General features: G+C 54.6%; 10 protein-coding genes across 11 annotated transcripts; 5 read left to right on the forward strand and 5 right to left on the reverse strand.

Annotated features, from left to right (window-relative positions):
• Positions 1-372: 372 nt before the first annotated feature.
• On the reverse strand, positions 373-3,060 carry PV09_07073 (threonine ammonia-lyase, biosynthetic). The gene is made up of 3 exons (XM_016360793.1): positions 2,797-3,060; positions 2,511-2,727; positions 373-2,451 (listed from the first exon to the last, which is right to left on the reverse strand). Exons 1-3 carry the CDS (start codon positions 3,007-3,009, stop codon positions 1,142-1,144), a joined length of 1,740 nt encoding a protein of 579 aa, XP_016211470.1. The 5' UTR covers positions 3,010-3,060; the 3' UTR covers positions 373-1,141.
• A 1,913-nt stretch (positions 3,061-4,973) lies between these two features.
• PV09_07074 (uncharacterized protein) lies at positions 4,974-6,966 on the forward strand. Its single transcript, XM_016360794.1, has 2 exons — positions 4,974-6,798; positions 6,853-6,966. Exons 1-2 carry the CDS (start codon positions 5,044-5,046, stop codon positions 6,946-6,948), a joined length of 1,851 nt encoding a protein of 616 aa, XP_016211471.1. The 5' UTR covers positions 4,974-5,043; the 3' UTR covers positions 6,949-6,966.
• Positions 6,967-7,450: 484 nt separating this feature from the next.
• On the forward strand, positions 7,451-9,295 carry PV09_07075 (tyrosine-tRNA ligase). Its single transcript, XM_016360795.1, has 4 exons — positions 7,451-7,669; positions 7,742-8,179; positions 8,245-8,596; positions 8,654-9,295. The coding sequence occupies exons 1-4, from the start codon at positions 7,473-7,475 to the stop codon at positions 9,164-9,166; spliced, it is 1,500 nt and encodes a 499-aa protein (XP_016211472.1). The 5' UTR covers positions 7,451-7,472; the 3' UTR covers positions 9,167-9,295.
• Positions 9,195-12,789, reverse strand: PV09_07076 (uncharacterized protein). Its single transcript, XM_016360796.1, has 2 exons — positions 10,854-12,789; positions 9,195-10,801 (listed from the first exon to the last, which is right to left on the reverse strand). Exons 1-2 carry the CDS (start codon positions 12,510-12,512, stop codon positions 10,022-10,024), a joined length of 2,439 nt encoding a protein of 812 aa, XP_016211473.1. The 5' UTR covers positions 12,513-12,789; the 3' UTR covers positions 9,195-10,021.
• A 315-nt stretch (positions 12,790-13,104) lies between these two features.
• Positions 13,105-14,324, forward strand: PV09_07077 (uncharacterized protein). The gene is made up of 2 exons (XM_016360797.1): positions 13,105-13,663; positions 13,738-14,324. The coding sequence occupies exons 1-2, from the start codon at positions 13,471-13,473 to the stop codon at positions 14,211-14,213; spliced, it is 669 nt and encodes a 222-aa protein (XP_016211474.1). The 5' UTR covers positions 13,105-13,470; the 3' UTR covers positions 14,214-14,324.
• PV09_07078 (uncharacterized protein) lies at positions 13,365-14,895 on the reverse strand. Its single transcript, XM_016360798.1, has 2 exons — positions 14,584-14,895; positions 13,365-14,525 (listed from the first exon to the last, which is right to left on the reverse strand). The coding sequence occupies exons 1-2, from the start codon at positions 14,789-14,791 to the stop codon at positions 14,350-14,352; spliced, it is 384 nt and encodes a 127-aa protein (XP_016211475.1). The 5' UTR covers positions 14,792-14,895; the 3' UTR covers positions 13,365-14,349.
• Positions 14,896-15,020: 125 nt separating this feature from the next.
• On the forward strand, positions 15,021-16,767 carry PV09_07079 (uncharacterized protein). The gene is made up of 2 exons (XM_016360799.1): positions 15,021-15,704; positions 15,755-16,767. Exons 1-2 carry the CDS (start codon positions 15,072-15,074, stop codon positions 16,343-16,345), a joined length of 1,224 nt encoding a protein of 407 aa, XP_016211476.1. The 5' UTR covers positions 15,021-15,071; the 3' UTR covers positions 16,346-16,767.
• Positions 16,760-18,942, forward strand: PV09_07080 (uncharacterized protein). The gene is made up of 2 exons (XM_016360800.1): positions 16,760-17,543; positions 17,619-18,942. The coding sequence occupies exons 1-2, from the start codon at positions 17,235-17,237 to the stop codon at positions 18,783-18,785; spliced, it is 1,476 nt and encodes a 491-aa protein (XP_016211477.1). The 5' UTR covers positions 16,760-17,234; the 3' UTR covers positions 18,786-18,942.
• A 397-nt stretch (positions 18,943-19,339) lies between these two features.
• PV09_07081 lies at positions 19,340-24,543 on the reverse strand. Of its 2 annotated transcripts, none has more exons than XM_016360802.1 (2): positions 24,284-24,543; positions 19,340-23,091 (listed from the first exon to the last, which is right to left on the reverse strand). In XM_016360802.1, the coding sequence occupies exon 2, from the start codon at positions 22,457-22,459 to the stop codon at positions 19,784-19,786; it is 2,676 nt and encodes an 891-aa protein (XP_016211479.1). In that variant the 5' UTR covers positions 22,460-23,091; positions 24,284-24,543; the 3' UTR covers positions 19,340-19,783. The 2 variants fall into 2 exon arrangements, with proteins under 2 accessions (XP_016211479.1, XP_016211478.1); XM_016360801.1 differs by lacking the exon at positions 24,284-24,543 and adding an exon at positions 23,532-24,262.
• A 1,431-nt stretch (positions 24,544-25,974) lies between these two features.
• PV09_07082 (uncharacterized protein) lies at positions 25,975-27,614 on the reverse strand. The gene is made up of 3 exons (XM_016360803.1): positions 27,021-27,614; positions 26,841-26,883; positions 25,975-26,755 (listed from the first exon to the last, which is right to left on the reverse strand). Exons 1-3 carry the CDS (start codon positions 27,365-27,367, stop codon positions 26,456-26,458), a joined length of 690 nt encoding a protein of 229 aa, XP_016211480.1. The 5' UTR covers positions 27,368-27,614; the 3' UTR covers positions 25,975-26,455.
• Between the last annotated feature and the right edge of the window lie 261 nt (positions 27,615-27,875).

The raw sequence follows: 27,875 nt of genomic DNA on the forward strand, positions 1-27,875 counted from the left end.
TACCCGCTCCCAGTCCCTGCAGCTGTGGCCGACGTCGGCGCCCTCACATCTCCTCGAACCGCACACGGCGCTTTACTCAGCCGCGGCTTCGAAGCGTCTTGAGTGTTTATGTGAAGATTTGCATGGCACTCAGCAGACATGTGGGCCCTCCAAGAACAACCGCCTGACTGGGGCCTGCGTGCTGAAGCATAGAGAGTCTCTCCGCCGTTCGTGTGCTTCCGCGACCAGAAATGCGTCAACGTCAAGGCACAGCGAGCAAGCCATCAGATGGTTATGTGTCTAAGAGCAAACATGCAAAAGATGTCAATTCGTCCTGCACAAGCTATAACTGGAACAAACTGGATTCGCATCCGTAAGCAACAGATGACTGGCCCCGAATACTGGCTACTTCAACTCATAGACCAAGAACAAGGCGTATGAAGGAGGCACCGAGATCACGTCCTTCGGAAGGCTGCCTGTGACTTTGGAGAATCTTCTAATTAGTGGTCAAGATGTTCGACAGGCAATCTTTGGGCCTCAAAACCAGCTAAGCGATCTGCTACTGAACAAGTAGTGTCCATCAGTCAAAATGCCGTCATCCGCATTTACTTGGGTTCATTAAGAGATAGTGACCTCGTCAAGTTCGCAAGCAGTACTCGTGGCCAACATCACACGAAGAAGGAAACATCGCTTCAACAGACTGTGATTTAGTCGAATCAACATGTAACAGTATTTCTTCTGTGTTCTGTTCTTCACCGATCATGACGACCTGGGATACCAGGTTGTAAGTCCTGGGGATCACGGTCTAGGAGATAAAAACGAGATAAGACACTCATCCCAAGCTTCTTGTGTTGAAAAGCGGCAGATAAATTTGCAGAACATTTGGTGTATGGACTCGCCGTGGTTGTGGGGAAGCTGCCGTCAGCCACTCATGCAATGTCAAAACAAGCGTGCTGGATCGTCTTCGCGTTGGAAGAGCTCTCAAAAAGGGAGAATGAGCAATAGTCAAAACATACTTCGATGAGCACTTGTAAGCTGACAAACGTCTCTGGTGGAAGAGAACAAAGACCAGCCTGCACTCCAAGGGAAGATATTGGCAAATAAGCGGATGCCCTTGTGTTTACCAAAACGCCAGCCGCCCCCGTTCGCAAAGAAAAATAAATTAGTCCTCCCTCAAGAACATCCTGTACGCCGGGTTGTCCGTCTCCTCTACATACGGATACCGTATCTTCCTCAAGAACGCGTCCAGCTCGGCTCTGTCCTCGTCTTTACACTGGATTCCCGTGAGCACCTTTCCCACGTCGCCGCCATAGTTCCTGTAATGGAACAGCGAGATGTTGAAGCCGGGCTGTAGCGTCGTCAAGAATTTGTACAGCGCTTTCGCGCGTTCGGGGAACTCGAACATGAACAGCTTCTCGTCCTTGCTACCACTCTTTCCTCCAATGAGATATCGAATGTGCGTCTTGGCCAGTTCGTTGTCCGAGACGTCGACGGCGGACATGCCTTGTTCATTCAGACGATCGATGAGATTTGCAAGGTCGGCGTCTCGTCGGGCGGCGGAGAACTCCACACCAATCATTATGTTTGCTCGTTCAGAGTGCGCGTATAGTCTGTAGTTGAATTCCGTTATGGCATGGTCGCCGACCACCTCGACCAGTTGGACGAAGGAGCCAGGTCTTTCCGGAATGGTGACAAGAAGAAGAGCTTCTTTCTTCTCTCCCAGGGCCGCGCGCTCAGCTACGAAGCGGAGTCGATCAAAGTTCATGTTTGCGCCGGACGCGATGGCTACGAGGCCCCGGTTGCTGACGTTGGGCATCGGATTTGAGGCAACGTATTTCTTGAGACCGGCGAGTGCAAGAGCGCCAGCAGGCTCTAAGATGGATCGCGTGTCCTCAAACACGTCCTTAATGGCAGCGCACGTCTCGTCTGTGGTCACCTGGATCACGTCGTCCACAACCTCCGAGCACAGCCGGAATGTCTCCTGACCAACGGTCTTCACGGCCGCGCCGTCTGCGAAAAGCCCCACGTCCTTCAACACGACCCTGCGTTTTTGCTGTAGCGACTGCACCATGGCATTCGCGTCAAAGGTTTCCACGCCGATGATCTTGACGTGTGGAGCTATGCGCTTGATGTATACGCCTATTCCCGCGATCAAGCCTCCTCCCCCCACACAGCAGAACACAGCCTCAAGATCCTCGAGGCTGGTCTGCCGGAGAATTTCCATGCCAATGGTGCCTTGACCTGCTATCACGTACGGGTCATCAAAGGGCGGGATGGATATGAGGCCATGTGTCCTCTCAAGCTCTGCAGCCTTCTCCTTCGCTGCGTCGAAGTCATCACCTTCAAGCACAACATGTCCGCCCATTCGTGAAACATTGGTGTGTTTAATGGACGGCGTGCCCTTGGGCATGACGATGGTAGCAGGAATCTTGAGCTTGCGTGCCGAATACGCAACGCCCTGCGCGTGGTTTCCTGCAAAGTTTTTAAGCGTTTTCTTTCAATTGCACTGTCTATACGCGAACTTGGCCTACCTGCGGAGCACGCGACAACCCCCTTCCATCGTTCGCTCTTGTTCAAGTGTGCCATCTTATTGTACGCGCCTCGCAGCTTGAAGCTGAACACTGGCTGGAGATCTTCCCTCTTGAGCATCACATTGCACCCAAGTCTGCTGCTTAGATTTGTTGCCTGTGTGAGAGGCGTTTCCTGAACGACATCGTAGACACGCGAGGTGAGAATGAGTCGAAGATACTGCAAGGACATGATGTCAGCACAACACGCACTGGAAATGCAAGTTATCTTGATGTGGGTTTCTCATACGTCTGGATATCCGTTAGGTAGCAGAAATGCTTCAGGAACTGCCGTTTGCGCTTTCTCCTTGACGCTCTCCGTCGGCGGAGATGGGTTTACGGTGTATTCAGTGAGGGCGAGCCCGCTCTGCAGAGGCGTCTTTGGGGTCTGCGCTCCGCTGTCCAAGCCATTGACGGGTGTATCTACGGGAGTATGCGGACGCGAACCGTTGACGACAGCCATTGTAGTTGCTGGGCGTAAAGTCGTGTCGCCGTTCTGTCGGTCTGTGAACTTGAATGAGACTACTCGAAGGGAAAATTATGGCCGATGTTCGGAGGTGGATGATGCAAACGGCTCGTTCGCCCCCGACAAAGCAACTCACCGTATCATTCGCCTGACGACGCGACCGCAGTGTGCTTATTTGCCTTGAAAGTGCAGTGACTCATCACCTAACGCACTCAAGTTGATTATTCTTATCTTTAGATCCCTCTTCGATTGTTGTGTTTAGCATAGTCAGGTAATCCTAGCTTGCGGCCGCTTTGACGAACTGGCGATGAGATTGGATCCTGTCACCGTGGACACGAGTGTGACGATCACAACCACTGCAAAATGTATGTCCCGGATCCAGATATAATCCATTAGCGGGGGATTTGTTCGCATAGTTTGACTAACAGTGACACGTCGCCAAACGTCTTGAAGCACATTATCGTGAATCTAGCCACAATACGGTGGAAGATTTCTTTGACCATTCTGTCTCTATTCAAGGACAAAAGGCCTCTGGATTCGCATTTGTTGACGTATCTGTCTCGCATTATTTCTGCTCCTAAAGTGAAGGCCAAGGATGTTGAGACTGGCAAAACGATATCAAGACGAAATGCAGAGAATGGCAAACTAGCGGTGTCATTCACATTCTTGGATGAAAGCTCGGGGTAGCGCGGTGAGTTCGCATCAACTGGCCAAATAACTTTGGAGAAGAAGACGGTCATATTCAACAAGCTTGTAAAAGGAAACTCAGTAGCAAATGTACGGTCCGCTTGGAGTCGGATAAGAATCAGGTAAGGAGAGAAGTGACTGAACTGAACGTTGGCTGTGCTGTGACGGTGAATAGGAACATATTCGGACATACCATATTCAATCCCGCTTCACTTTACGGGAGGAGAAATGAGCGAGACTGCGCATTTTGCTTGTTCGAACACACGACATAAACAAATGGTTCAAATTTAGTAGTCTGAACGGCCGCCTGGCGCAGCGTGACATGAACGCACGACTGCATAAGTTAGCAACTCGATGCCTCTCCGAGGTATCGAAATTGCAGGTAAAACGAGAGCGCTGCGGGTGCTTCGATCGCTTGCAAAGGTCCCCGTTGCTGTGGACGGTCTTCTATCTAGATGACCTGAAGCAGCCTCTTTTTGCCATAATTTTTTGCTATATAGGCCTGCGCGCCAAGTGCCCCGTCTAGCATCCGTCAAGAATGCTTCTTTTCCCAACATTTTCCTGTTGATCTCTTTTTTTTTTTTAAGATGTTCGGTATTATCAATACTCTTGTTCAGTTTGTTATATCAGTTTATCTGAAGATATTGTTACGCGATCTTTAAGTATGACACGTTGGCATAATGCTTGAAAAATAGTAACAGAACTTTTTTCGATTTTCCCAAAAGTCGGGTCTGAAATAGAGTAACTTATGGACATGTTGTTTTAATTACGTGCTCGTTGATAACAAGAAGCAGACCACACGATGATGACTGAGCGGTGTCCCCGTCAGAGAGCACTGCACATTGAAATCCTACAAGCTTGCTCAGCTTCATAAGCAATGAGCCATGTTCATATCAGCACTTTGAAGCCTCATTGTTGCTATCACTGATGAGCCAGTACCAGTCGCTTATGCTTCTACTCAAAAGCTCGTGATCTTTTATAGAGGCCGAAATTATTCGCTGTGGTAAAGAAGCGTTCATGATCTTTAAACGCTTCTTCTTGCAACGTTCCGCGCACTTTTAAAGAAAAATCAACTTCGGTAATCAGCCTCCTTCTAGCAGCCCGGTTCAAGGCGTCAACAAGCTTTCAAAAATGAAACGTTACCTTTTGCCTAGTAGAGCGTCTATCGGGAATACAACAAGGCCTGGTGCCGAGGTGACGTCCCCGCATTGTGCAGCAAACCCCAGAACCTACCCCACGGCGATTCGCGGCGATTGAAATAGTCCAGTGTCGAGAGACTATCAAAATTGCCTGCGTATTGGCACGAATGCAATTGCATTTCACCCTTTCTACCCGTCGAAGAATATGGCTCCTAGGTGGCAGAAGTTTGTTCATCCTCAAGCTCCCGATCCAATCAAGGATAAATATGTTCCTCACGACAGGCCCATCTTTTCTTCGCCTTTTGGGCCTTTCCCACCGACGCCGTCTGATTTGAATGTACATGAGTTCTGCTTCCCGCCCGATGAACCGTTGGCACCGGATTATGATCTTTTTGTCAACGCCGTGACCGGCGAAAAGGTCACACTCCATCAATTCTACGAGCGCGTTAAGTGCTTGGCTCGTGTACTGCGCTATGATGGGCCCAACCCCCTGGGACTGACAAAGTCGCCAAAAGATGACACGGAGACGGGGGAAATCTTGGGTCTTTTCTCGCGAAACCATATCCACTATCCCATGCTTGCACATGCATGCTTCAGGGCCGAACTTGTCTTCGGAGGAATAAGTCCAGGATCTACTCCGTACGAGCTGTGGCATGTACTGAGGAAGATGCAAATCACGTCCTTAGTCTGCCACGAGAGTCTATTGCCTGTGGTCGCTGAAGCGCTCAAACTGGGCAAGGGCGAAAAGGAGCAGCTGAAGCTTGTGCTTGACCCGAACAAAATCGTTGTCCTCTCAGATGACTCTTCCTTGAATCAGATCGAGGGCCATCGCACGGTGGAATCCCTGGTAAGGCAAGGAGCGCAGCTGCCCGAGCCTAACCGGAAACTCGTGGGCGGCAACAAGCTGTGCTATCTGTTTCAATCTTCGGGAACATCTGGGTTGCCGAAGGCTATGATGATATCTCATAGAAACGCAATCGCAAGCGGACAACAGGGTATGGTCACAGCGGTGCAGACCGCACGTTTCGCAGGCGTAGAGCCTCTAACGCACCAAACGATTCTTGGAATCATTCCAGCTTACCATTCGTACGGCATGATCTTGTGGATTCTTCGGCTAAACAACCAGCCATGCACGAACATCATGATGCCGAAGTGGGATTTGGAGTTTGCATTGAAGACAATTGAGAAGTACAAGATCACGATGCTACCCTTGGTTCCCCCGCTTGTTCGCCAATTGGCACAATCGCCGCTCACGGAGAAGTACGATCTCTCATCTGTGGTTAGTGCTGCAAGTGGTGCGGCATACCTTCCTCCTGATGTTGCCTACCAATTGGCCGAGAAGCTGCCAAACAAGTCACCCATTCCCTCAGGCTACGGCCTCTCCGAGGCGGCGTCAATTGCATCACCACCAGCTCCAGGTATGTTTGGTCTAAAACCGTCGCTGCCTGGGACGATTGGATACCTTTTACCAGGCATGGAAGCTCGCGTGGTAGATCCTGATACACTTCAAGACGTGCCGAAAGGCACAAAGGGCGAATTGTGGGCGAGAGGAAATGTTGTATGCATGGGCTATTTCCACGACAAAAAGGCCACGGAGGAGATCTTTACAGAACCTGGTTGGCTAAGAACAGGGGATCTGGTCATGCGTGACGCAGAAGACCGCATTCACTATCTCGACCGCCTGAAGGAGATGATTAAGGTTAAAGGCTTGCAGGTTGCTGCGACTGAGGTGGAAGACACGCTTCTGGAGCATCCAGAGAAGCTAGTAACCGATGCTTGCGTAGCCGGTGTTGATAACGGAAGAGGCGACGGGAGTCTATTCGTGAGAGCTTGGGTGGTTTTGAGTGAAGAAGGAAAGAAGCAGGGTGAAGACGTCGTGACGCGCAAGTTGAATGAGCACGTGGAAACTAGGTTAAGTAAGCACAAGCACTTGACGGGCGGGATTGAGTTTGTCGACGCAGTATGTGATACTTCGACTTTGTACTGCCTTGGGATAAAACTAATTCGTCACCAGATTCCAAGAACGCCTTCGGGCAAGATGCTACGCAGAGAAATGCGCGATGCGTATCACGCTAGACTCAAGGCGGAGAAAAGGAAGGCGAAATTGTGATCGAGTAGGAGGTGTCTTGATACACATAGATTTCTGTTACATCATGCGCGATCTACTCGCGAAGCTTTGTGTCAACGAATGATGGATGAGCAGTTTTCGTTCTCTTACTGAGCCTTCACATTTGAAGAAATTTGTTCCAGAATGTATCTTCTTGTCTTATTTTCTCATTTAGGAGATTCCAAGCTTGCGTGATGCAACTGTTCAGATTCTGATGCATCCTCTTGACGTACGGTTAGAGCTTGTTCAGCCCGACAACTGCATGTACTTCCTTTCCGGTGAGCTGCAGCGTCTGTTGCTTATCGAAATCAGGCACTTCGCATCTGAACAAGAGAAAAATGAACTTATTGTTGACAGAATTGAGAACACGATCTTTGGGCTGCATTTAGCTGTGGAGCGCGTGCGAGGCTCAGCCTTGCGCTTACCAAAAAAGGAAGGGCACTTAAATTTAGCGAACCCTGCGTCATGTCGGCATTGGAAAAGACTCGCGGAACGCTGGCGGCGACGAATCTTCATTATTTTGATCAATGCTTGCGAATTCGCTGTACAGGCCATTGGTTCGGCGGACGACGCCGTGGATATGCGACCGATGCGCTCTGCGTCTCGAGTCGTCACGGCCTCGTCGCAGATGGACGAGCACGCACAGTGCGAGTGATGCGTCCCGACAGAACACGGGCATCGTAGACATCCTCGAGCGCAGAGGCTACCTCAACCAGATAACCGGGTAAACGAAGCCCTATCGCATTGCCTGTGTACATGTCTTCTTTCGCGTGTGTGAGCTAATTGATCCGGGCAGGACGCGAGATGACCTCCAGCGAATTCTCGACGGAAAGCGCATCGGCGCCTACGTCGGCGTAGACCCAACAGCCTCGAGCATGCACGTCGGACACCTGATTCCCTTCATGGCCCTTTTCTGGTTGTATCTTCACGGCCACAAAGCCATCACGCTCGTGGGAGGCGGTACGGCGAGTGTTGGAGACCCTACCGGCCGCGTCAAGGCACGACCACATCTTTCCGCCGCCGCCAGACGGAGGAATATAGACGGCATACAAGCGCAGCTGCAGAGGATCTGGGGTAACGTGTCAAGATTGGGGGCGAAGCACGGGCAACGCGTTGGAGAAGGCGAGGCACGATTGCTGAACAACGAGGACTGGCTGGGGAAGACGAGTATATTGGACGTGCTGGGTACTGTGGGAGCGGGGCTGCGCTTGGGCGTCATGCTGGGTCGAGACACGTGAGCACACATACACAGATTTTGCGATGACGATCGTACGGGAGACTGATGTGGGCGAATGGCAGAGTAAAGACCCGCATGACCGCAGACGCCTCAACACAAGAGGGCATGTCCTTCGCCGAGTTCTGCTATCCCGTTCTCCAGGCGTGGGACTGGTACGTCATGTTCCGTGATCACGATGTGCGCGTGCAGATCGGTGGCAGCGACCAGTACGGCAACATACTGAGCGGCGCCGACGGCATCAAGTACGCGCTCAAAGTGCGGGAAGACGAAGGCGACAGCGGTGCCCTAGATGCCCATCCGCTAGGATTCACGGTGCCACTGCTCACGACGCCGTCTGGCGAGAAGTTCGGCAAGAGCGCAGGAAACGCGGTCTGGCTTGACAAAGAACAGACTAGCGTATTCGATCTCTATGGGGTGCGTCTCTGGTCTCCCGCCTTGATATTTTCAACGCACGCTAATCACAACCAACAGTTCTTCGTCGGCTTGCCGGATTCAGAAGTCGAGAAACTGCTGAACTTTTTCACTTTTCTGCCACAGGGTACGATAAGTGACACGATGGCTAAGCATAACCTTGCCCCGGAGAAACGTATTGCCCAGCACCTGCTTGCCAGAGAGTTCGTTGAACTCGTCCACGGACCTGAAGATGCTGCTGCCGCACAAGACCAGCACCTAAGCCGCTCACGGGGATACACGCCCGCCTCCAAAGCTGATCTACAGGTGGCTTATGCGGAAGTCACGGACAAACCTTTTGCCTTTGCGTTGCATATGGCAGGTCTGGCAGAGTCCAGAAGCAAGGCATTGAAGCTCATTGAGAGCGGCGGTGCTTATGTTATCGGTGGAAACGGTGATGCTGTAAAGATCAGGAAGGGAGACGTCGTCAGCGACGCACACTACTTCACAAAGGAGGACGAGAAAACCCCTTCGCGGCGCTTTCTTGTGTTGCGCGCTGGCAAGTGGAAAGTAAGGAGCCTGGAACTTGTTTGACGAATATCTCGCGGGATGCAAGGCGGCATTATGTCGGTTCCTGAACATTTCCATGACAATTTTCTGTGGCCTCTTCTCTTCTTCATCACTATGCCAAAATTTTAAAACCCAGACCAATTTTTACTTACCATGATCCCGTCTTGCCCCCCTTCCCGTATTTTGTTTTCCTCTTTCCGCCCTAGGATTCGATTCTTCTAACAATATTGAGTAAGCGTGCTGTTCAAGGCGCAGTGAATAATAGCCATCTCCTTGTTCAGACGAACTGGAAGAAGCAAGACCCATCCCCCAGATTACTCTATTCGACACGGAGCCATTGGAGCAGACGTGACGCCGGCGTAAAATAGGTACGTAGTTCCAGGTTTCACAGATACTGCGCGGGTTCATTGACGTCTCAAAAGAAGCTTCAACCCCATGAGAAAAGCTTGACGGCTAGTAAGATAACACATTCATATCCATACATGAATGCAAAGCAAGCAAAGATAATTAGCTAGACGGCCTAATCTAGACGAAAATCCTAGACCGTGTATCGATGTCGGACTGCTGGGCACGAAAATTTCCTCTCAAAGCCTGAGCTTGAGCGATCCCGAAAGTCACGTCTTCGGAACGATGAATTTGGTTTAAATACTGTTTTGCGAAAAAGAAAAACAGGTAGTTGAGTTGTCGTTTAAAGTTCTATTGATTCCTTCGTCCAATGGGATCAGAACACCTTCTCAGCTCAACGGACGGTCCTCGACGTAGCGCAAAGTACATAAACCACCAGGCAAGAAAACTCGTTAAATTCTGTTTCACGATGTCAAGCTTCGGACGATTCCCAGGTCAGTATTTACAACAAAAAAAAGCGTAGATAGCCGTAGGCTAGAACGGCCATGTCCACCCAGTTACCTCTTCCGGATCCACGCCCTCGAAGAAACTCGTGTTGCGAGCCTTGATCTGCGCGTCCAAGAGACGCTCTCGAACTGCTGCGCCTTTGTTGCCAAGGCCGGGCATCCGATCGATTGCCGCGATGGCCAAAGAAAAGCGGTCGACACCGTTTCTGATGGCCAACTCGACCGGTGTGTCGATGTTGCCCTTCTCCCTGTAACCGCTCACGTGGAAATTGTGACTTCCCTTGCGTCCGTACGTGAGTCGGTGTACAAGCCACGGGTAGCTGTGAAAATTGAAGATGACTGGCTTGTCGTCAGTGAAGAGAGAGCGGAACTCGGCGTCAGAGAGGCCGTGAGGGTGATCTTTCTCCTGGATGAGCTTGAAAAGGTCAACTACATTGACGAACCGTATTTTCACCCCAGGAATGTTCTGTCTCAGAAGCGCAACGGCAGCCAAGGCTTCCTGAGTGACGACGTCACCGCACGAGCCAAAGACGATGTCAGGTTCGTCGCCGGAGTCGTTGGATGCCCATTGCCAGATTCCAATACCCTTGGTGCAATGCGTGATGGCATCCTCCATGCTCAAGTATTGCAGGTGATTCTGCTTGTCGGCAACGATGACGTTGACGTAGTTTTGTGAGCGAAGACAGTGATTTCCAACAGAGAGAAGGCAGTTTGCATCCGGCGGAAGATAGATACGCACAACCTCAGGAGACTTGTTGGCTACAACATCCAAAAAGCCAGGATCCTGGTGAGAGAAGCCGTTGTGATCCTTTTTGGAGCTTTGTTAGCACAAGCACGAAGAAGAAGGCGGGTTAACTTACCTGACGCCAAACCGTGCTCGTTAGTAAAATGTTCAAGCTGGCGACGGGAACCCTCCACTCTACTTCGTTACATTTTTCTAGCCACTTGCAATGTTGATTGACCATGGAGTCAATGATGTGGATAAACGGTTCATAACTGTTAAGGAGACCATGGCGTCCACTGAGAACATAGCCTTCCAACCAGCCCTCGATGGTATGTTCGCTCAGGATTTCCATAACTCGACCCTCATACGCGAGATTGCCCCCATCATTGTCTTCGTCAAAGAATTCAGCAAGCCACACCTTCTTGCCTGCGTCGTAGATTGCGTCGAGTTTGTTTGATTGAGTCTCGTCCGGGCCAAAGACGCGGAAGATATCTTGATTCCTGGCCACAATGTCGCGCAGAAACTTGGCAAAGATGGACATGCTCGGCGCGTTGGTGACCCCAGGTTTTCGGCATTCAAAGCCGTATTCGCGGAAGTCAGGAACGCGAAGCTTGTGTTGCAAGAGACCTCCGTTGGAGACAGGGTTGGCACTCATTCGCCTCTGGCCCTCGGGTGCTAGCGCCTTCAGCTCTGGGATGAGTTTTCCGTCCTTGAACAGCTTTTCGGGACCATACGATCGCATCCACTTCTCCAAGATCTTGAGGTGTTCTGGATTCGTCAGAACGTCGGGAATCGGAACCTGATGGGATCGCCAAAAGCCCTCAAGATTATGTTCGTCGAGTTTCTTGGGTCCTGTCCATCCCTTTGGCGTGCGCAGTATAATCATAGGCCACCGCGGACGAAAAGCTTTACGCGATTCACGAGCTTGTTTCTGATAGTCGCGGATCTCGGTGACACATTTCTCCATTGTTCCGGCCATGGCTTGGTGCATTGAGTCAAGATCGTCGCCCTCTACGAAGTACGGGCTCCAACCGTATCCGCGGAACAGCTGTTCTAGCTCATCGTGGGAAATGCGCGACAGAACTGTAGGGTTGTTGATCTTGTAGCCATTGAGATGCAGGACAGGCAGCACGGCACCGTCGGTGATCGGGTTTAGGAATTTTGTGCTATGCCAGCTGGTTGCTAGCGGACCGGTCTCAGCTTCTCCGTCACCGACTACGCAAAGAGTGATCAAGTTGGGATGATCAAATACGGTGCCGAACGCATGTGAGACCGAATATCCCAACTCACCGCCTTCGTGTATGCTGCCTGGTGTCTCTGGAGTTGCGTGAGAGCCGATACCTCCCGGGAACGAGAATTGCTTGCAAAACCTGCGCAGACCTTCCTTGTCCTCGCTTTTGCTTGGATACACCTCGGAATACACTCCCTCCAGATACGAGTTTGAGAGCACGGCTGGTGCGCCATGGCCAGGGCCAGAGATGAAGAGAACATCGAGGTCGTATTTCTTGATCAGTCGGTTCATGTGGATGTATGTGAATGACTGACCGGCGTCGGATCCCCAGTGTCCTAGCAGACGCCTTTTCAGATGCTCAACCTTGAGCGGCTCCTCCAGCAAAGGGTTCTCCTTCAGATAGATCATGGCCAAACATAGATACAGGGACGCGTAGAAATACTGCGTCATCTTTTCAATCTCGTCCTTGGTCAGCGGCTGGTCTTTGATGGTTGAACGCGCGACGCCGAAGGGCGACAGCTTCTCATCTTTCCTCCTTCCCGGCAGTACCTCTGGATGCGACATGGTTGGGTTGTGCGGAAGTGCTGAGATGGAACTTTTTTCAAACGTATCGGTAGATTGTACCCAAGGCAATTTAAAACAAACAGAATCGACTCTTATCACTCGGTTTTGATACGCGGCAAAGAATTGAATAACTGTAGTATGCTGTATCAATCAGCATACGTGGGGTGACGATCAGACGATGGGTAAGAAACTTGAGGAAAAAAAAAATCACCAGCAGGTCTTATTAATCGCAGTGGCACAATGTTGTCACTTCGCGATTCGAATTGCAGACTCCATGGTCCCATCTTCTAGCTTCCGCCCGCTCCGAGTGTGAGAGAATCCATGCATCATATCACTGCGACGTCATCAAGCGGCGCCGGAGCCCAACCAAACGGCAGCGTCCCCAGTAAATCACACAGCTAGGGACCCATAGTGAGGCCATGCATTGGAAAGTTCGAAGTTTTCGTAGTCCCATGCAATGCACGCCGTTTCCGTGCATGGCTCGGGTAGCATGATTGGGCCGTGGTGAGAACTGTTCGTAATCCTAGAGATGCTTAATCAGATTTCATGTGACTTGGTTTCTCTGCGCTGTCCCAGGCTTTCCCCCCGCATGCTCACCTATGCTTTGACGGAGAAGCTCCAAGCATCTCCGCTTCTCTGCTCTGGCACGGAAAATTGATACTTATGGAGGACGTATAAATGCGTGCGGATGCGTTCACAACAAACCACAGACGTGGCTAGCGTCTCCGCTCCAGCACCTCCGCAGAATCGTCCTTGATTGGACGCTCTGCGGCGCCGTTGCCCTTTTGCGGACTGAGCGTGACGACAACCAAAGGCGGCGGCATAAAAACGATGAGCCCGAGGCAGAGTTGATGCCCAGAAATGCTACATATTTAAGAAGATCTATGGAAGAGGGGTGAATCGCCGAATCTCAATCATTCCCTCCGCAGCGGCCAAAGGTATAGCAACGGCAACAGCAATGACTAGTTTCAATATATCTATCATATCTGATACGGTATGCCCATGGTGCTATATTGGCTACAGGCGCCTTCAAAAGGCCATTGAAGTGTATCAGAAGACGTACCCTGGTGGCTCCAATGACACATTCAACGTTGAATGGAAGCCGTACTACCTTAACCCCGAGGCACCCACAGAAGGTGTGCCCATACAAGGTATTCCATGCCCCGATTTGCTTTGTCTCTGAAAATCCAGCTTGGGTACGGGGTGTTGATATCGCGTCGAACAGAGAAGATGGTCAGTCAGATGGGTGCGGCGAGTGCGGAGCGGGTGCAAGCACACATGGCCAGCCTTGCTAGTGCTGAGGGTATTATACTCAAGTATGGAGGGAAAACAGGCAACACAAGGCTCTCACATCATTTGTTGCACTTTGCAAAGTCCAAAGGCCAGGTCATGCAAAACGACGTCGCCCTCGAGCTCTTCCGGCTGCAATTCAAAGAGGAGCGCGACATAACCGACATACAAACTCTGCTCGACGCTGCACGAAATTGCGGTCTTGATGTCGAAGAAGCGAAGGCGTACCTGGCTTCAAGCAGTGATCACAAGGAGGTCGACATGGAAGCAGCTGCCATTCGAGAGTCCGGAGTGCAAGGGGTGCCCGTTTTTCTATTTGAGGGAGGTGAGCATATCGTCGACGGCTCGGGAGACGTAATGGAGTTCTTCGAAATATTCATGAAGATCAAAGGAGACCAGGGATGTTCATAATCAGCGCTGTCGAAGCGCTGAGCATCTGTTGTAGAAAAAGATGCCCATGGCGAGACTCAACGGTCGAAGAATCACCCTGCTTGACAGAACCGTGCGAGCTCAGCAATTGCTTCTTTGATTTGATGCGCTGCGCTGCTCAAGGCGTGTAATTCATGGCCTTGCGCCACCAGGCCAGAATGCTACGCGACTCCATGTGTCCAGCAAAACTCGCCACGGACGAAACCTCGACGAGCTTTCCCCGCGTTGAACTGTCGTCCGCGGAGGGGGTTAATTGAGCCTCTGCTGGCCGTGCAACTAGATGGTAATCTTTGTCTTTTGGGTGTTGTCAGTTTCGAGGCCACAGGCTACAATCTAGCTGTGTCCGACATACAACGCAGGCCTTGCACATTGCTAACCCAGCTCTTCACACCAGCCTCACTGCCCTCGCAGTACATGATGCCAGGGCATTTACCTGAGTGCAAGATCGCGTAGACATTGTGTACATGTGCTGCATGCCTCAGCTTTGCAATCTTCTTCTTGGACGTGATGTGGTGAGTTCGTATAAGGGCGTTGAACGCCTTGCCTGTATTCTGAGACATGAATGCATAATTCGCATCGAACAACGCACAATGAAGCAAAGAACGCGCCCGTATCACACGTGCGTGATACAGCACAAAGTTCCGCTGGCCGTATTGTAATCTTGTTCTCCGGCGTTGTGCGTTCTCGCTGATTCGCTTAGACCCTTAGCAGGTCAGGGTGGATAGCTGGCGGGGTCTGTGCGCCCCTTCATGTGTTTCCAAACGATTCCGTCTAGACTTCTCGCCCGAACCTCGTACAAAATAGCAAATTGTGCTGCTAGTCCAGAGTCTTGCCATAACTATGGATGCGGCCAGCCGTGGAGCCACAGCTCTCGAAGCGGGCAACTGCGCCGAAGCAATCAAAGAATACACGGCAGCACTCAAGCAGAACCCCAAAGCTGTTGACTATTACCTCAAGCGCTCAACTGCCTACCAGCGGTCGACGCCACCGGACTATGCCGCTGCGTTAAAAGATGCCGAGATAGGATTGCACTATGCGTACGAAAGAGCAAAGCGTGAGCTCATAGGTCAGGCACACATGCGGCGGGTGACCGTCCTCTTCAACCTGGGACAGTACGCCAACGCGCAGTTCGTGCTTGAGTTTGTCAAGAAGTTTGATCCGGGCAACAAGACGATAGCCATTTGGGAAACCAAAATCGCGTCGAAGCTCAAGGCGCTGCCGGAAGACGACGAGAACCGCAAAGTCAGCACGGTGGAGAAGCCTACGGTTGACTTGACTGAGGGCAAGGAGGAGTCGAAACCGGCCCAGTCTTCCGCCGTCACGAGCACTCCGGATGCTCCCAAGAAGCCCGTGCAGACACCGCCTAGTCAGATCAAACACGATTGGTATCAGAACAAGGACAACGTATACTTCTCGCTGCTAGCGCGAGGCGTGCCACAGGACAAGGCGGTCATCGACATCGAGGAGCATTCAGTACGTCCTGCATGACGAAGACATCGGACGCGCAAGACTAATCGAAGCAGATATCCATCACCTTCCCCACCGCGACAGGCTCAGACTACAACTTCACTCTCGACCCTCTGTTCGCCGCCATTGATGTCGCAGCCTCCACCTCGCGCATTACACCCAGCAAGGTGGAGCTCACGCTCAAGAAGAAAGAGCCCGGCCGGCAGTGGAAAACCCTCGAAGGAACAGAAGCCCCCAAGCCTAGCACGTCGCCAGATACAGGCACTGCCGAAGATCCCGTTCGCAAGGACGTCCTCGCCTCCGCGGAGAAGGCGCCATCGTACCCGACGTCGTCGAAGTCAGGCCCGAAGAACTGGGATAAGGTCGTCAAAGACATGACCAAGAAGCCTAAGAAGGCCGACGGAGACGACGGCGAGGACGGGGGCATGGACTTGGACGACGACTTGGACGACTACGGCGGCGACGAAGCCAATCTTTTTTTCAAAAAGCTGTACGCAGGCGCCGATCCGGACACCCAGCGCGCGATGATGAAGAGCTACATCGAGAGTAACGGCACGGTGCTGAGCACGAACTGGGCGGAGGTAGGAAAGCGCAAGGTTGAGACGAGTCCACCGGATGGCATGGTGGCCAAGAAGTGGGGAGAGTAGAGCTTCGCACAGCCGACTCGAGGGGGCCGTCTGTCGTGGGACTCGGGAATGTGGGGACACAACGTATGACCTCCTATATTCTCTGTCTCTCCCTCTCTCTCTCTCTCTTTCGCACACGCACACACACACACAGTGAGGATCTGCCCAGAAAACGGGGTTTATGACGAAATGGCATTCACGCTTTAACGACATCACATTCATGAGGAGGCGTTTGTGGTATGATTTCGCGCGTTGGCTGGACATGGGAAAAGTGCTCGTGTATACTATATCCGAATCAACCCTCTCATGCAGATGGCGGCCTTTTGTGGCTTGAAGGGGCCTGCGCTGCGTGCCGCGAATGAGAAGAGGAGCTTATACGGACCGATTATGTTTCCGATGAGCATGAGTAAAGCTGCGTGTAGCCATGCGAACGTATTTTCCTCCGTCGTCCTCGGTCGCCGAGATCGACGGACGACGCCGCAACCGTCGAAGCCTGCCTAGCGATGGCGTGAGCTCATTGACGGCCCGACCAATGGCAGCGCCACAACTCCGCACTTCACCCCCGGCGTCTTGGCCTTTGGCTTTGTCATCATCGACAACGAGAACAATCTCATCTTGGTTTAACTCACGTTCGCCCGCCAGGGCTCGCATAGGACGACCAAAGGGAGCACTTGGAGCGTTACCCCGTGTCTGCACTAGCCCCGCACGCGAAGACCGCGTTTTGTGGTGCATACGGTTCGCGACGGTCTCCCACGGCGTGCGGATCCAAGAATCGGCTGCTTTATAAGGCTTCTTACATCATGGACGGGTGGCCATTGGTGGCTCAAACTCGTGTCCTCGACACGCACGTTCGAGACTCCGTGTGAATCATAACAATGCAAATCCCGTCCGGGCTCTCTGCGTGCGTTACATGCTTGCACTGCGACGATCTAGACTGCTTGCGCGACACCTGGGATCGGGTATAAAGAGCGTGGGCGGCAAGCGGGCCTCGACATCGATCACGAAGTCAAGTGTTGAAACGGGACTTTTTGCCACCGCTGCCGCTGTGCTGACGAAAATCACGATGGCGACCCCGACGACGATCCGGCTCGACGTCCGCCAGAAGCCGACGTTTTACGTGCCGGGTATGGAGGACGAGGAGAACGCGAAGAAGGCGAGCGAGCTGCTGCAGCGCAATCACCAGGAACATCACATCTTCTTTAACCGAGAAGGCTTCCACGTAGGCAAAAAAAAATCCCACCCTTGGCTTGAGGTAGAGATGATGAATGAGACTTCTAACGGATGCGGCGGGCAGAATCACATTGTGCACCACATCCTGACCCTCTACGCACTTGGCGCCGATCCTGCGCAGCTTCAGCGGCACTACGACGCCAATGCGCTGTATCAGCGCCCGACCATGCCGGTGCACGAGAGCGACGTGGAGGCCATGTCGGACCCGTCCAAGTTCCAGCGGTACCTGTCCGACGAAAGGCACTACCACGACTACCTCGTCTTTTTCCAGCAGGAGATGCAAGCCAAGGGTTGGCAGAACGTGGTCAACGAGTACCTTTTCGCCGGCGACGAGCGGGCCGACGACCTGCTCGTCCGGACCTTCGCCGGGTTCCTGCATCCGCTCATCCACCTGGGTTTCGGCATCGAATTCCAGCAGCCGGCCATCGTCGCCGAGGCCATGGCTCAGGCAGCCGTGCACGACAGCTGGATCGGAAAGCTGCTGGTGTCCGCCGAGAAGGCGGCGCGCGTCGAGCCGCCCAAGGACGGCGGCAAGACGCTGGCGGCGCTGCTGCGCGAGATCCACGACGACGAGGAGGTGCGCAACGCCGCGCGCTGGAGCGACGGCAACAAGATCCGCGACGGCGTCATTGCGCGCGCCGGCGCCCGGATGCTCTCCTACGCGACCCAGTTCGTCGTGCGGCCCCAGGACGACGTGGCGCGCAAGACGGCTGAGATGATCAACGCCGCCGTCCTCTTCGCCGGCGCGGCGCAGCGCCCGACAAAGGCGGTCAAGTTCGACTTCTACTTCATCCACTGCGTCAACGCCAGCATCTTCTTCAGCGCCTTCCTCCGGCAACCCTGGCTGAGCGACGACAGCAAGCGCAGGCTGCTCGAGTGGAAGGCCAGGCTCGACCTCGCCATGTACGCCAGCAGGAGGGCCCCGGACCTCCTCGTCGACGAGATCGTCCGGTACAGACCTCGCAGGCCCGGCGCCGACCCGATCCGGCGCGCGCTCGAGGTCGACGACGACGGCCACGCCGCCAAGCTCGTCAGGGCCCTGTGCCACGCCAAGAAGGCCTGCGAGCAGTTCGACGGCGAGCCAGGCTTCGAGATCAACGGCGACATGTGGGACCAGCTGCTGCACATGGCCGTCGACTCCGTCGAGGCCTCGGAGCCGCACTGGGTGCGCAGCGCAGGCTTCGACGAGGCCTGGCGCGCCGTCCAGGACAGGCCTCACGCCGCTCTTTGACGCGGCGCCCCTAACCCGCGTGCGATCTCGCTGCCGATCCGTTTCATGCCGGCTCTATCGCGTTTCGCAGGATTTGTGACCTGTTAGCGACATGAAAGAGAGAGAAAGGGGAGAGAGAGAGTAGAACGAAGAAAAAAACGAAAAAAAAAAAAAAAAAATCAGCCTTCATCGCTTCTCCTTCCTCCCCACTTTCGTTTCCTGTATCGTCTCTTCCTCTTTTTTTATATTTTTATTTTTTTTCTTAGTCCCCCCTGGTCAGCATCGTCAAAGTGCATTGCTTTCAACCTGCCAGGCCGCTGTCGTCGAAAAAAAAAATTTATTTTTCACGCAGAGAAACCCAGTCCCCTCACTTCCAACCCGTCCGCCAGGTGACACGTGGTTAGGACAACAACACAGGACGAACAGATCGGCGGGATTTTCGTCGCAACTGTGGACTGTGTTTTCCTCTATATGATCTGCCCCGGTCAGCCACTCGTCCAAAGACTGTGTCAAGCCCACGGAGTCAAGGATTGAAACAGGTTGTTCAGCGCTTTCCCAGCATGGTTCACGAACGGTTGATGCACCTTGCATTGGTACCATGCTGATTGTATTGCCTCGAGTCTAAAATGTATATACCCTTAGTACTACAACCACAGCTTTTTCACAGCACCAAACGTGCTCCAATCCTTTGTTATCGGCTGCGTCTCATATATGTCGCCTATGTGCAAGTAGACAAGCCAGGCAAACGCAAACAATGTTTCCAAGGGGCAAGATAACAGAGCGCATGTCCGCGAAAAGCAAAAAGACTCCAACGCTAACGACAAGCGAAGAAACCGTGCTCCCCAGAAAAGGAATCGACAGCATGATCATCTCATCATAAAATGTCACCCTGTGCCTTCTCTTAAAAGGAAAGGGAAAGGAAAAAAAAACCAAAACACAAAGAGAAGTCTTTTTTCCCTCCTCGTTGTGCATTGTGACCAGATAAAAGGCTCCCAGATATACTTGGCTGCGTCAGTGTATCAAGCGATACCTAGACCTACTCTGTTTGCCTCTCCGACTCCACTACCGGGGCCTCCCATTCCAAGGCCACCACTCCGCTCCCTGATTCTGCGTCCCTCCATCAAGCCTCTTAGGCCTCTCTTTTGCAGTCCCACAACAGAGCTTAAGCTCCCATTCCACACGTCTTGATTCTCGCCTACATCATTCGTCAGGCTCATCGTGCGGTCTCCATCACTGGGTCCATCCGGATCCGCGCTGCTCGCGTCGTCACTATGGCCGCTCTGTGCGCTCATGGATGTGGCCGGACGCGTGATTTCAGTGTCGATCCGCAAGCTTCGGAGACGCGACGCCGTCAGACCTTCCGTGTCTGAATCTTCTTGCGGCAAGTCGCCGTTGCTCCGGCTCCCCATCTCTCCCGTTGCAGCCTCAAGACCCTTGTTGAAGAAGACGACACCGTCGCCGCCACCCGCAGCCATGGCCGCAGCGTTAAAGATGGCGGCCGTGTTACGGTTATCGAGCACAAGATGCAGGCGCTCAACGACGGCCTCCAGGAGACCGTCAATCTTGTACGGCCGTGCAATCTGAAGGAGGGAGCACAAGATCTGGGGCGTGCATAGATTGCTGTTCAGGGGAGGGAGCGATGACGTGTACAGGAAGTGGAGGAGGGCTTGGATGGTGAGCGTCGTGTGGGGAAGATAAAGAGCGCGGGGTCGCCGTGCCGGATTTATGTTTCGAGAAGGGTCAAAGATGCCTGGCGCAGCTGTGCTGTCAAGGATCGAGCCTGGCGGCACCAGAGTGGACGAGCCAGTCGAGTAGCCAGACGACAGCGAGGGCGTGATGGTAACGCTGGACTGTCGCTGGGGGGCGAACTCGGCCTGGGGTCGCAGCGTAGCCGTGTCGTTGGTGTCTGTCGACGCCATGGCCTCTGCCATGATGTGCTTGAAGTAGGGTCCCCATCGACGGGAGACAATGTGCGAGTTGGCAGGCAAACGGTCACCGTTCATGGCCACAAAGTCCATGTCGCTAAGCTCCGTCAAGCTAAGCGCCAGGGAGCCCAGATCTTCAGCCGACTTAAGCAACGGTCGGCCGCCCGCGTGACGGTCCACAAGCAGATCCGTCTGCTTGGCGCTAGCCGAGACGTAGCCAGAGGATGGACACTTCCTTCTTGGGTTGTCGTACAGTCCGAACGCCTCCAGTTCGACCATGCAGATGTTGGTGAAGTTGATACGGCGGTGGTTGTAGTCCTCCGCAAGGCTTCTTTTTCGGTTGCCCAGTATGACGTAGGTGTTCCGCCTGTTCCACAGGACGCCACGATTCCAGCTGCCTTGACTGAACGTCGTGGCGCCGGCATCTATGCGACTCCAAGTCAGCTTGCGAAGGTCCAAAGCCCACAGGGCGTACTCCTGCTTTGATGAGGTCAAGAAGGTTCCGCTGACGACAAAATGATTGTCGATGATACCACCGTTGGGAAACCTGAGACCGGGCGGTGACGGGGTGGCAAGCATGTCCTTCTCGATCAGCTGGCCGTCCGGCAGGCGGACCTGAAGCTCCAAACGGACGTCCAGGAAGTTGTAGTTCGAGTAGATTAGAAGCGCAGAAGCACCGTCTGTGGCATCCTCGACGCGATCCGCGCCCGACCTTGACTCGGAGTTTGTCAACGGAACGCCGAGCTTGGATGCGGCCGAGGCGCTCAGCGGAGCCGTCACGCTGCGATATGCGCCACAGCTTCTGCCGAACGGCTGCGCCGTCGTCCAAGACAGACTTCGGAGGTTGAAGACGTTGATCTGCTCGATGTAGTGATTGGCGGTATCTTGGCCGCCCACGACAATCATCTCCGCTCCGCCGTCACCGTCCAGCGTGACGCCGAGCGTGCCGCTGTTTGGCGAGGACGGCGAGGACGGGTTGTGATGTATGGCCGAATTCGCGGCGCTGGGCGACGAAAACACCGAAGACGAGGGCAAGATGGTGGCACAATGGGCATATCGGCCTTGGGGTGGGTTCGTGGCGTTGATCTTCATCCACGAACGCGTGGGCACGTCGTAAATGTGGACGTCCGACAGGGCGACGACCTCGGGCTGCGGGTCCTGCGGATTGACGGGTTGGTCCGGCGCGGCGGGCTGTCCGTTGGGCAACGTGGCAGGCGACATGCCCCCGAAAAGGACAAGTTTCGTGTCGCCGAGGGCACACACGCTGTGAAAGTAGCGTGGCGGAGGCTTGTCGCCTGTTGTTTCAAGCTTCGTCCAGTGGCGTCTGATCAGGTCCAGCTCGTACAGATCGTTTGTCAGCTGGGGTCTTGATCGTGACGTCTTTCGCCCGCCAAAAACATAGAGCTTGTCGCCAAGGATCGTGGTGGAGGCGCCAACCAGCGGCCTGGGCTCACGTCCGGTGGTTCTGTGGACGTTGCAAACCAGGCCCGAAAGCCCACTGTTCGAGGAAGCGGAGCTTACGCCAGCCACAGACGGCATGGCGGGTGAAGGGTTCCCTTGGAAGCCCGAAGCGGGGGTGCGGGCTTGACCTTCGCGATCGGGAGCCAGATCGTTGGTGTTGAGCCGATACAGGTTAGTCTGGGAGCCGTTGACGCCACGTTGGGCGTACATGTTCCCACCGGCGCTGCTGGCCGCGTACAGCGTGGCCGGATCGGAGACGGTCGAGTCGAGCGTGTTGGACCGACTGTTGCCTGGGGTCAGCCGCAGCATCGTACGCGGCGAAGGTGACCGTGAGTTCGAGGCCGCGTCAGCGGGGCGGAAAGAGCTCAGAAAGGGGCTCGGAATGCTCTCTGGCGTGTCGGGCAGTTTGATCGGGTTCGCCCAGGCGGGTATTTTTATCTCCACATGTCGCGGCTTCCCGCCGGGCGAGTGCTCGGGTGAGGGAAGCGTGACCGGGGGGGCCAAGGACGACTTGCGAGGAGGCCTGGGGAACTCAAGACGCGTGGGCGATGGCGAAGTGGAGGGAAATGCGGTGCCAGTCGGGGTCACGGACGCGAGCGAGTTGGACGAAAAGGGTTGTGCGCAGCGTGGGATGACAATGGGCACGTGCTTGGGGCGAGAGCTGGCGACGGATGTCCGGGCGTTGGCGGGATGGGAAGAGGTGCGCGCTCGTTTGGGAGAGCCGTGAACGCAGGCGTCGACGGAGGCGGCACAGCTGACTGCGCGCGGAGGATGGGCAGAGGATGATTCACGTGAGCGCTCAACCGCAACGGTGGTGCCGGTAGCAGACGCGTCCGAGGAGTTGGCCCTGGAGCTTCTCTTCCTAGGCTTGGCCGCCCTTCTGAACAGGAATGATTCGAAGGAGCCGCTCGAGGGGTGCTTGGTATGTCCCGAGGAATGGCCTGCGGGTAGCATGTTAGCAACCTTCAGCATGGCGACGATTGTGTGGTCCTGTATGTGCAAGCAAAGGCCGAGAAGGTCTGAGGTCGGCAGGTGAGGCATGTAGCGAAAGGACGTGATAGAAGCGCAGGTGTCATGTGTGGTAAGGAGGCCAGTTCGCAAGAAAGAAAGAAGGAAGGAAGGGAAGAGACCCAGCGAGCAGCCGAAATTCAACGCAGAGGCGCGGGCAGGATGGACAAACTAGTGATATTCATAGTGTCAACATCGTCCCCGCAGATATCCAGCTCCATCTCCGGACAACTTGTCGGTTGCATAGGCAAGCAAGGCCAACAGGGGGGCCAGGATTGGCCAAGACCAGGAAGAAGGGCGATGAGATAAGCAACAGTAGTGCCGAGGAGGAGAAAGTGACGAGTATAAAAAAAACTTGAAATAAAAAACGGACCCAACCGAGATGCAGCCGAAGCGAAACGCGACCAGAGAGTCGGGGAAACAGATCGGAAGTTTGGCAAGGGTGCGAGAGATGGCCGGTACGAGAAAGATATACTGGGCGTGGTGTGTGCATGAGTTTGGCGTACACGGTGCGTGCCGGAGGGGTGAGTGGGCCTGTTGCTTTGTGGTTTCTTTTCTTTCTGGGGAGAGTTCGAGAGGTGGGGAAGCCACAGTTCAAAGGGCGGACAAGGCCATGTGTGTGCGAGAGAGATGAGAGAGCAGGAGCAGAGACAGAGGGCAGGGCCGCGAGCGAGGCGGTGCACGTGAGCGAAGGGGAACCGTCACGGCCACTTCGCGCACGCAAGGAGCGAGCGGCGTTGCGCCAGAGCGAGACACACACGGCGAGAGCAGGCGAGGGCAGGCGAGAGAGCGAGCGCGGGCGTGCGTGAGCGAACAGCCGGCAGAGCGCGACAGAGACGGCGGCCAGCGGAGCCACGGGCAATAGTTCGTGCGTGCGAGCGGTCGAACGCAGCATCCGCACGTCGGACAAGGTTCCGGTCAGAGCAGCCGTGACGAGCCACACGGCGATCGCTGAGGCAGGAGCGCGCAGCGAACAATCCGAGCTGTCGCTGGAAGTCGTGACAGGTAGCAGACTTGGCTCCTGGGACGGGCAGGCGCGGATGTGCGCGAGGTGGCCTTTCCTGGACGAGAGGGAGGGGCGAGAGGCGATGGGGCGAAGGGAGGGGACGAGACGGCCGCTCTTACCTGATGACGTGCGGGCGAGCTCCTGCGAGCGACGGGCGACGGGCGACGGGCGCAGTCCGGACGAGAGATGCGATGACGCGGGCAGGTGCGGCCGTCAGCTCGCGCGTGCGGGCAGGCGTGGTTTTGAGCAGGTGCGAGTGGGCGAGAGGAGTGGTGGACGAGCGGGTTCGCGCACGAGAGGAAAGAAGGAGCAGGAGCGAGGTGCGCGGCGGCAGGCGGCGGTGGTGGCGGTGAGGTCGGGCCACGGTGGCGACGGCGGCGGGCACGAGCAGCGCAGCCCCGCGCAGCGACTCCCTGCAACGGCCTTCGCCAGCAGCACTGGCAGCGGCACGACAACGCACAGCTGCTGGCTGCCGTCTGCTGCGGATTTGCCTAGAACGACTGCCTGTGGCCGGCGAGTCTCAGCAGCTCCAGCGAGCAGCAGGAGCAGCACCGCCAGCGGAGAAAGGGCTTGCAGTAGCACACCGGCCGCGCACTAGGTCAGCGGAAGTCAGCCCGATGCCAGCCAAGCTTTCCTCGTAACGTTAACGTAGTTAAAGAGGTACGCGCGCACTCGCACAGCCAGACGGTGGCTCCCTCTTTATTTTTTGCCAGTGCCTGGGCCTGGTTGGAGTCGTGCGTCCTCGAACCTTTTTTTTTCGCTATTTTATTTTTATTTTTTACCTTTCCTGCGCGGTCCGATCTCGGTGTGATTCTAGCAGTGAGCAGGACCAGCTCGCGCCAGAGCGGAAAAAGCGAAACAAGAAAAGCACAGAGAAAACGGGAGAGACGGATAGAGAGAGAGAGAGAGCGTGTGTGTGTGCGTGTGTGGGTGAAAAGCACTCCTGACGTGTGTGCTCCTTTCGTAGCAGAGAGAAGGGAAACCCCCCGACAAATCCACCACCCCGACTGGCTCCTGATTGGCCGCCGAGCCTAATGGCCGAGAACCGCTAGCCTGGTCCGCTCTGAGCGTTTTGCGTCCTCGCCTGAGTCGTCCTCTCCAGCACATTGCAGGAGGAGTACGAAGTATAAAGAACAGACGTCCCGTACTTTCTTCGACGCATGACAGAAGCGCCGTCTACCCAGCCTGACTCAACGCTTCCTCGTTCCCAATCAGACTGCGCCGCCTGCCTTGTCCTCCTATCCTTGCGGCGTCCAAATTCTTAGCCCTCTCACCCCCCTTTTCTTTTTGATCGTGTGAGCTTCCAACGACCGCTCCTGTACCGACACATGCCGCGGAATGGGAAGAAGAAGAATCCTCGTGCGCCGTGCCCTTACCGCGGATCGATCACTTTTCCATCCTCCCCATCTTCCCGACTGCTCGCTTACGTTGGCTCGACCAGGCTGCTCGCGTCGAAGCCCGCATGTGCAAACGCAACGGGCGCGAAAGCCATCAACGCGTCGTGTCCCCTCTACGCAGTCCACCCGCAACCCGCTCCTTCCCCCCGTGCTACTTAGCCCCTCCACCTTCCCCCCTGACGTAAGCGGCCATGAAACACCAACGCCCGCAGTCGCTGGGCCCTCGATCCTCCATCATCTTCCCCCTCAACCGCGCTCATGCTCTCTGCTTCACCATCCGCACTCTGGATCCGTACTGTCGCTCGCCCCCCATAGCCACGAGCTACACGCGCTGACGCCCTTCTTCTTCACCGTCTTCTCCTCCTTCTCGCCTTCGAGTAGACTATGCATGTGCTACATACACTGCTTGTGCTACACCCCCGCATTCTGATTGCACCTCCCCGAGCGGAGTTTTCACCGATGGCGTGAATCCTTTTTGCTGGACTGATCTCTTCGTTTCAATTGTCCTTGTTATCATTTGAAGCTTTTTTTATTATTTGCCTCCTTTTAGCTAACGCTCAAAAACAAGGTATCATGCGAATTCATCTTTCCTACTTGCCACCGTCCTGTGCCCTGCATTCTGCTGTCTCGTCGCCATCTCCGACACGCAGCCCCTATCCATCATCCTTTTCTTTTTTTTTTCTCGTCCTTTCTTTGCTTCAATGCCCTATCCTGAATGGCTACCCCGTCATGCAGGGCAAACGTACATCTCCCAACTTCAAAACATCATGCACGATCGCGCACCAACCCACCGTTCTGTCGCATTCTTTCGCGGACCCTTTCCCTCATGTACGCAGCCGGCTTTTCCTCCCCTTTCCACCCGTTCGCGCACGCGTCAGATCAGCGCGCCAGCCCTTAGACCGCCGCGCTGGTCTTCTCCTTGGGCAGAGGTGTGAAGCGAAGATATGGCTTCACAATGCGCAGGTCAGGGTAGAGAGCCTTAGCGTCCTCGGTCTTGACGGACGGATGCACAATCACGTCGTCGCCGGGCACCCAGTTGATGGGCGTCGTGACCTTGTTCTTGTCGCCCGTCTGCAGCGAGTCCAGCACGCGCAGGACCTCGGCCGTGTTGCGGCCCGTCGAGGCTGGGTACGACATGATCAAGCGGATGGTCTTCTTTGGGTCGATGATGAAGACGGAGCGAATCGTAAAGGCCTGTGTATCACGTTGCTCGGTCAGCCAGTGTTTCATCGCCGCGTCATGGAATAACGTCGCGGACGCGAACGCAGGAGACACGTACAATTCCCTTGGAGTCAACGTTGGTGGCGTCCTGATGGTCGATCCTGAGGTTCGGAAGTCAGCGTCACCGGTTCTGCTTAGATCGTTCTGCGTTTCCCCGTTCTTTCGTTGACATCACGGAACAGAAGCAAAAAACGGAAGCCGAACAGTGCCTCAGGAACAGGACCCGAAAGCAACTCACATGTCGTACGCAAGAGCGATCTTGCGGTCCTTATCACCAATGATGGGGAAGGTCAGCTTGCTGCCAGAGATCTCGTCGATATCCTTGATCCAGCCGCTGTGGCTCTCGATGGTGTTGGCCGAGAGACCAATGAGCTTGGTGTTGCGCTTGGTGAACTCCGGCTCGAGCTTGGCGAAGGCACCCAGCTCCGTCGTGCAGACTGGGGTGTAGTCCTCGGGATGCGAGAAAAGGATGACCCAGCTGTCTCCGATGAACTCGTGGAAATTGATCTTGCCGTTTGTGGTCTCGGCGTCAAAGTTGGGGGCAATGCTACCCAGGCGGAGAGGTTCGACACGGTCAGAGCCCATTGTGATGTGTCGTCGTATTTGTAGGCTTGTTGAAGTGTCCTGCGAAGCTGGTTCGTGCTGCTGTTGAGGCACTTTATGGAGGCGCAGAGGACGAGCGGGCAGAAGAGAGCAGGTTTGAACGAGGAGAAGAAAAAAAAAACTTAAGCTGGAAGAACGAGACGCTGCCCTGCCCCTCTTTAAGCAGTCGGCTGCGATTGCAAAATCGCTTGGCCCAGCCTAGAGCTTGCAAAGCTATGGTTAATCACGCCATCAGATGGTACAATTTTGAAAACGAATGAGGCCAACGCGGATTGCGTGCTCACGGCGGCGCCACACGAGGCGCTTCCCGTGTCCAGGGTCCAGCCCAAACACGATCACGTCTGCGGGGCTTTGTTACAAGACGTCTTTCAACGTCGCTACGACGGAGAAATTTGGCGACGTGAGAGACTGCTGGCTGGAGTGCGCTCGCGCACGCCTGCGTCGAAGGCCATGTAGGCTGGCTGACAAGCATGCCGTCGAGCCTGGACGG

The sequence above is a fragment of the Verruconis gallopava genome (genome assembly GCF_000836295.1).
Source record: "Verruconis gallopava strain CBS 43764 unplaced genomic scaffold supercont1.26, whole genome shotgun sequence".
NCBI classification, from domain to species: domain Eukaryota; kingdom Fungi; phylum Ascomycota; class Dothideomycetes; order Venturiales; family Sympoventuriaceae; genus Verruconis; species Verruconis gallopava.

What these genes read in the sequence shown, in the direction of transcription:
- PV09_07079 (XM_016360799.1), top strand. Translation starts at nt 15,072, where the DNA reads ATGGATGCGGCCAGCCGTGGAGCCACAGCTCTCGAAGCGGGCAACTGC. An exon ending in TCGACATCGAGGAGCATTCA is followed by an intron (nt 15,705 to 15,754) that starts GTACGTCCTGCA and finishes TAATCGAAGCAG; the next exon opens with ATATCCATCACCTTCCCCAC.
- PV09_07073 (XM_016360793.1), bottom strand. Translation starts at nt 3,009, where the DNA reads ATGGCTGTCGTCAACGGTTCGCGTCCGCATACTCCCGTAGATACACCC. An exon ending in TACCTAACGGATATCCAGAC is followed by an intron (nt 2,728 to 2,796) that starts GTATGAGAAACC and finishes ATGTCCTTGCAG; the next exon opens with TATCTTCGACTCATTCTCAC. An exon ending in GGTTGTCGCGTGCTCCGCAG is followed by an intron (nt 2,452 to 2,510) that starts GTAGGCCAAGTT and finishes AAAACTTTGCAG; the next exon opens with GAAACCACGCGCAGGGCGTT.
- PV09_07076 (XM_016360796.1), bottom strand. Translation starts at nt 12,512, where the DNA reads ATGTCGCATCCAGAGGTACTGCCGGGAAGGAGGAAAGATGAGAAGCTG. An exon ending in CGAGCACGGTTTGGCGTCAG is followed by an intron (nt 10,802 to 10,853) that starts GTAAGTTAACCC and finishes AGCTCCAAAAAG; the next exon opens with GATCACAACGGCTTCTCTCA.
- PV09_07077 (XM_016360797.1), top strand. Translation starts at nt 13,471, where the DNA reads ATGACTAGTTTCAATATATCTATCATATCTGATACGGTATGCCCATGG. An exon ending in AGAAGGTGTGCCCATACAAG is followed by an intron (nt 13,664 to 13,737) that starts GTATTCCATGCC and finishes CGCGTCGAACAG; the next exon opens with AGAAGATGGTCAGTCAGATG.
- PV09_07081 (XM_016360802.1), bottom strand. Translation starts at nt 22,459, where the DNA reads ATGCTGCGGCTGACCCCAGGCAACAGTCGGTCCAACACGCTCGACTCG.
- PV09_07082 (XM_016360803.1), bottom strand. Translation starts at nt 27,367, where the DNA reads ATGGGCTCTGACCGTGTCGAACCTCTCCGCCTGGGTAGCATTGCCCCC. An exon ending in ATCGCTCTTGCGTACGACAT is followed by an intron (nt 26,884 to 27,020) that starts GTGAGTTGCTTT and finishes TCCGAACCTCAG; the next exon opens with GATCGACCATCAGGACGCCA. An exon ending in ACGTTGACTCCAAGGGAATT is followed by an intron (nt 26,756 to 26,840) that starts GTACGTGTCTCC and finishes CGTGATACACAG; the next exon opens with GCCTTTACGATTCGCTCCGT.
- PV09_07074 (XM_016360794.1), top strand. Translation starts at nt 5,044, where the DNA reads ATGGCTCCTAGGTGGCAGAAGTTTGTTCATCCTCAAGCTCCCGATCCA. An exon ending in GGATTGAGTTTGTCGACGCA is followed by an intron (nt 6,799 to 6,852) that starts GTATGTGATACT and finishes ATTCGTCACCAG; the next exon opens with ATTCCAAGAACGCCTTCGGG.
- PV09_07080 (XM_016360800.1), top strand. Translation starts at nt 17,235, where the DNA reads ATGCTTGCACTGCGACGATCTAGACTGCTTGCGCGACACCTGGGATCG. An exon ending in TTAACCGAGAAGGCTTCCAC is followed by an intron (nt 17,544 to 17,618) that starts GTAGGCAAAAAA and finishes TGCGGCGGGCAG; the next exon opens with AATCACATTGTGCACCACAT.
- PV09_07078 (XM_016360798.1), bottom strand. Translation starts at nt 14,791, where the DNA reads ATGTCTCAGAATACAGGCAAGGCGTTCAACGCCCTTATACGAACTCAC. An exon ending in CAATGTGCAAGGCCTGCGTT is followed by an intron (nt 14,526 to 14,583) that starts GTATGTCGGACA and finishes AACACCCAAAAG; the next exon opens with ACAAAGATTACCATCTAGTT.
- PV09_07075 (XM_016360795.1), top strand. Translation starts at nt 7,473, where the DNA reads ATGCTTGCGAATTCGCTGTACAGGCCATTGGTTCGGCGGACGACGCCG. An exon ending in TACCTCAACCAGATAACCGG is followed by an intron (nt 7,670 to 7,741) that starts GTAAACGAAGCC and finishes TGATCCGGGCAG; the next exon opens with GACGCGAGATGACCTCCAGC. An exon ending in GCGTATTCGATCTCTATGGG is followed by an intron (nt 8,597 to 8,653) that starts GTGCGTCTCTGG and finishes CACAACCAACAG; the next exon opens with TTCTTCGTCGGCTTGCCGGA.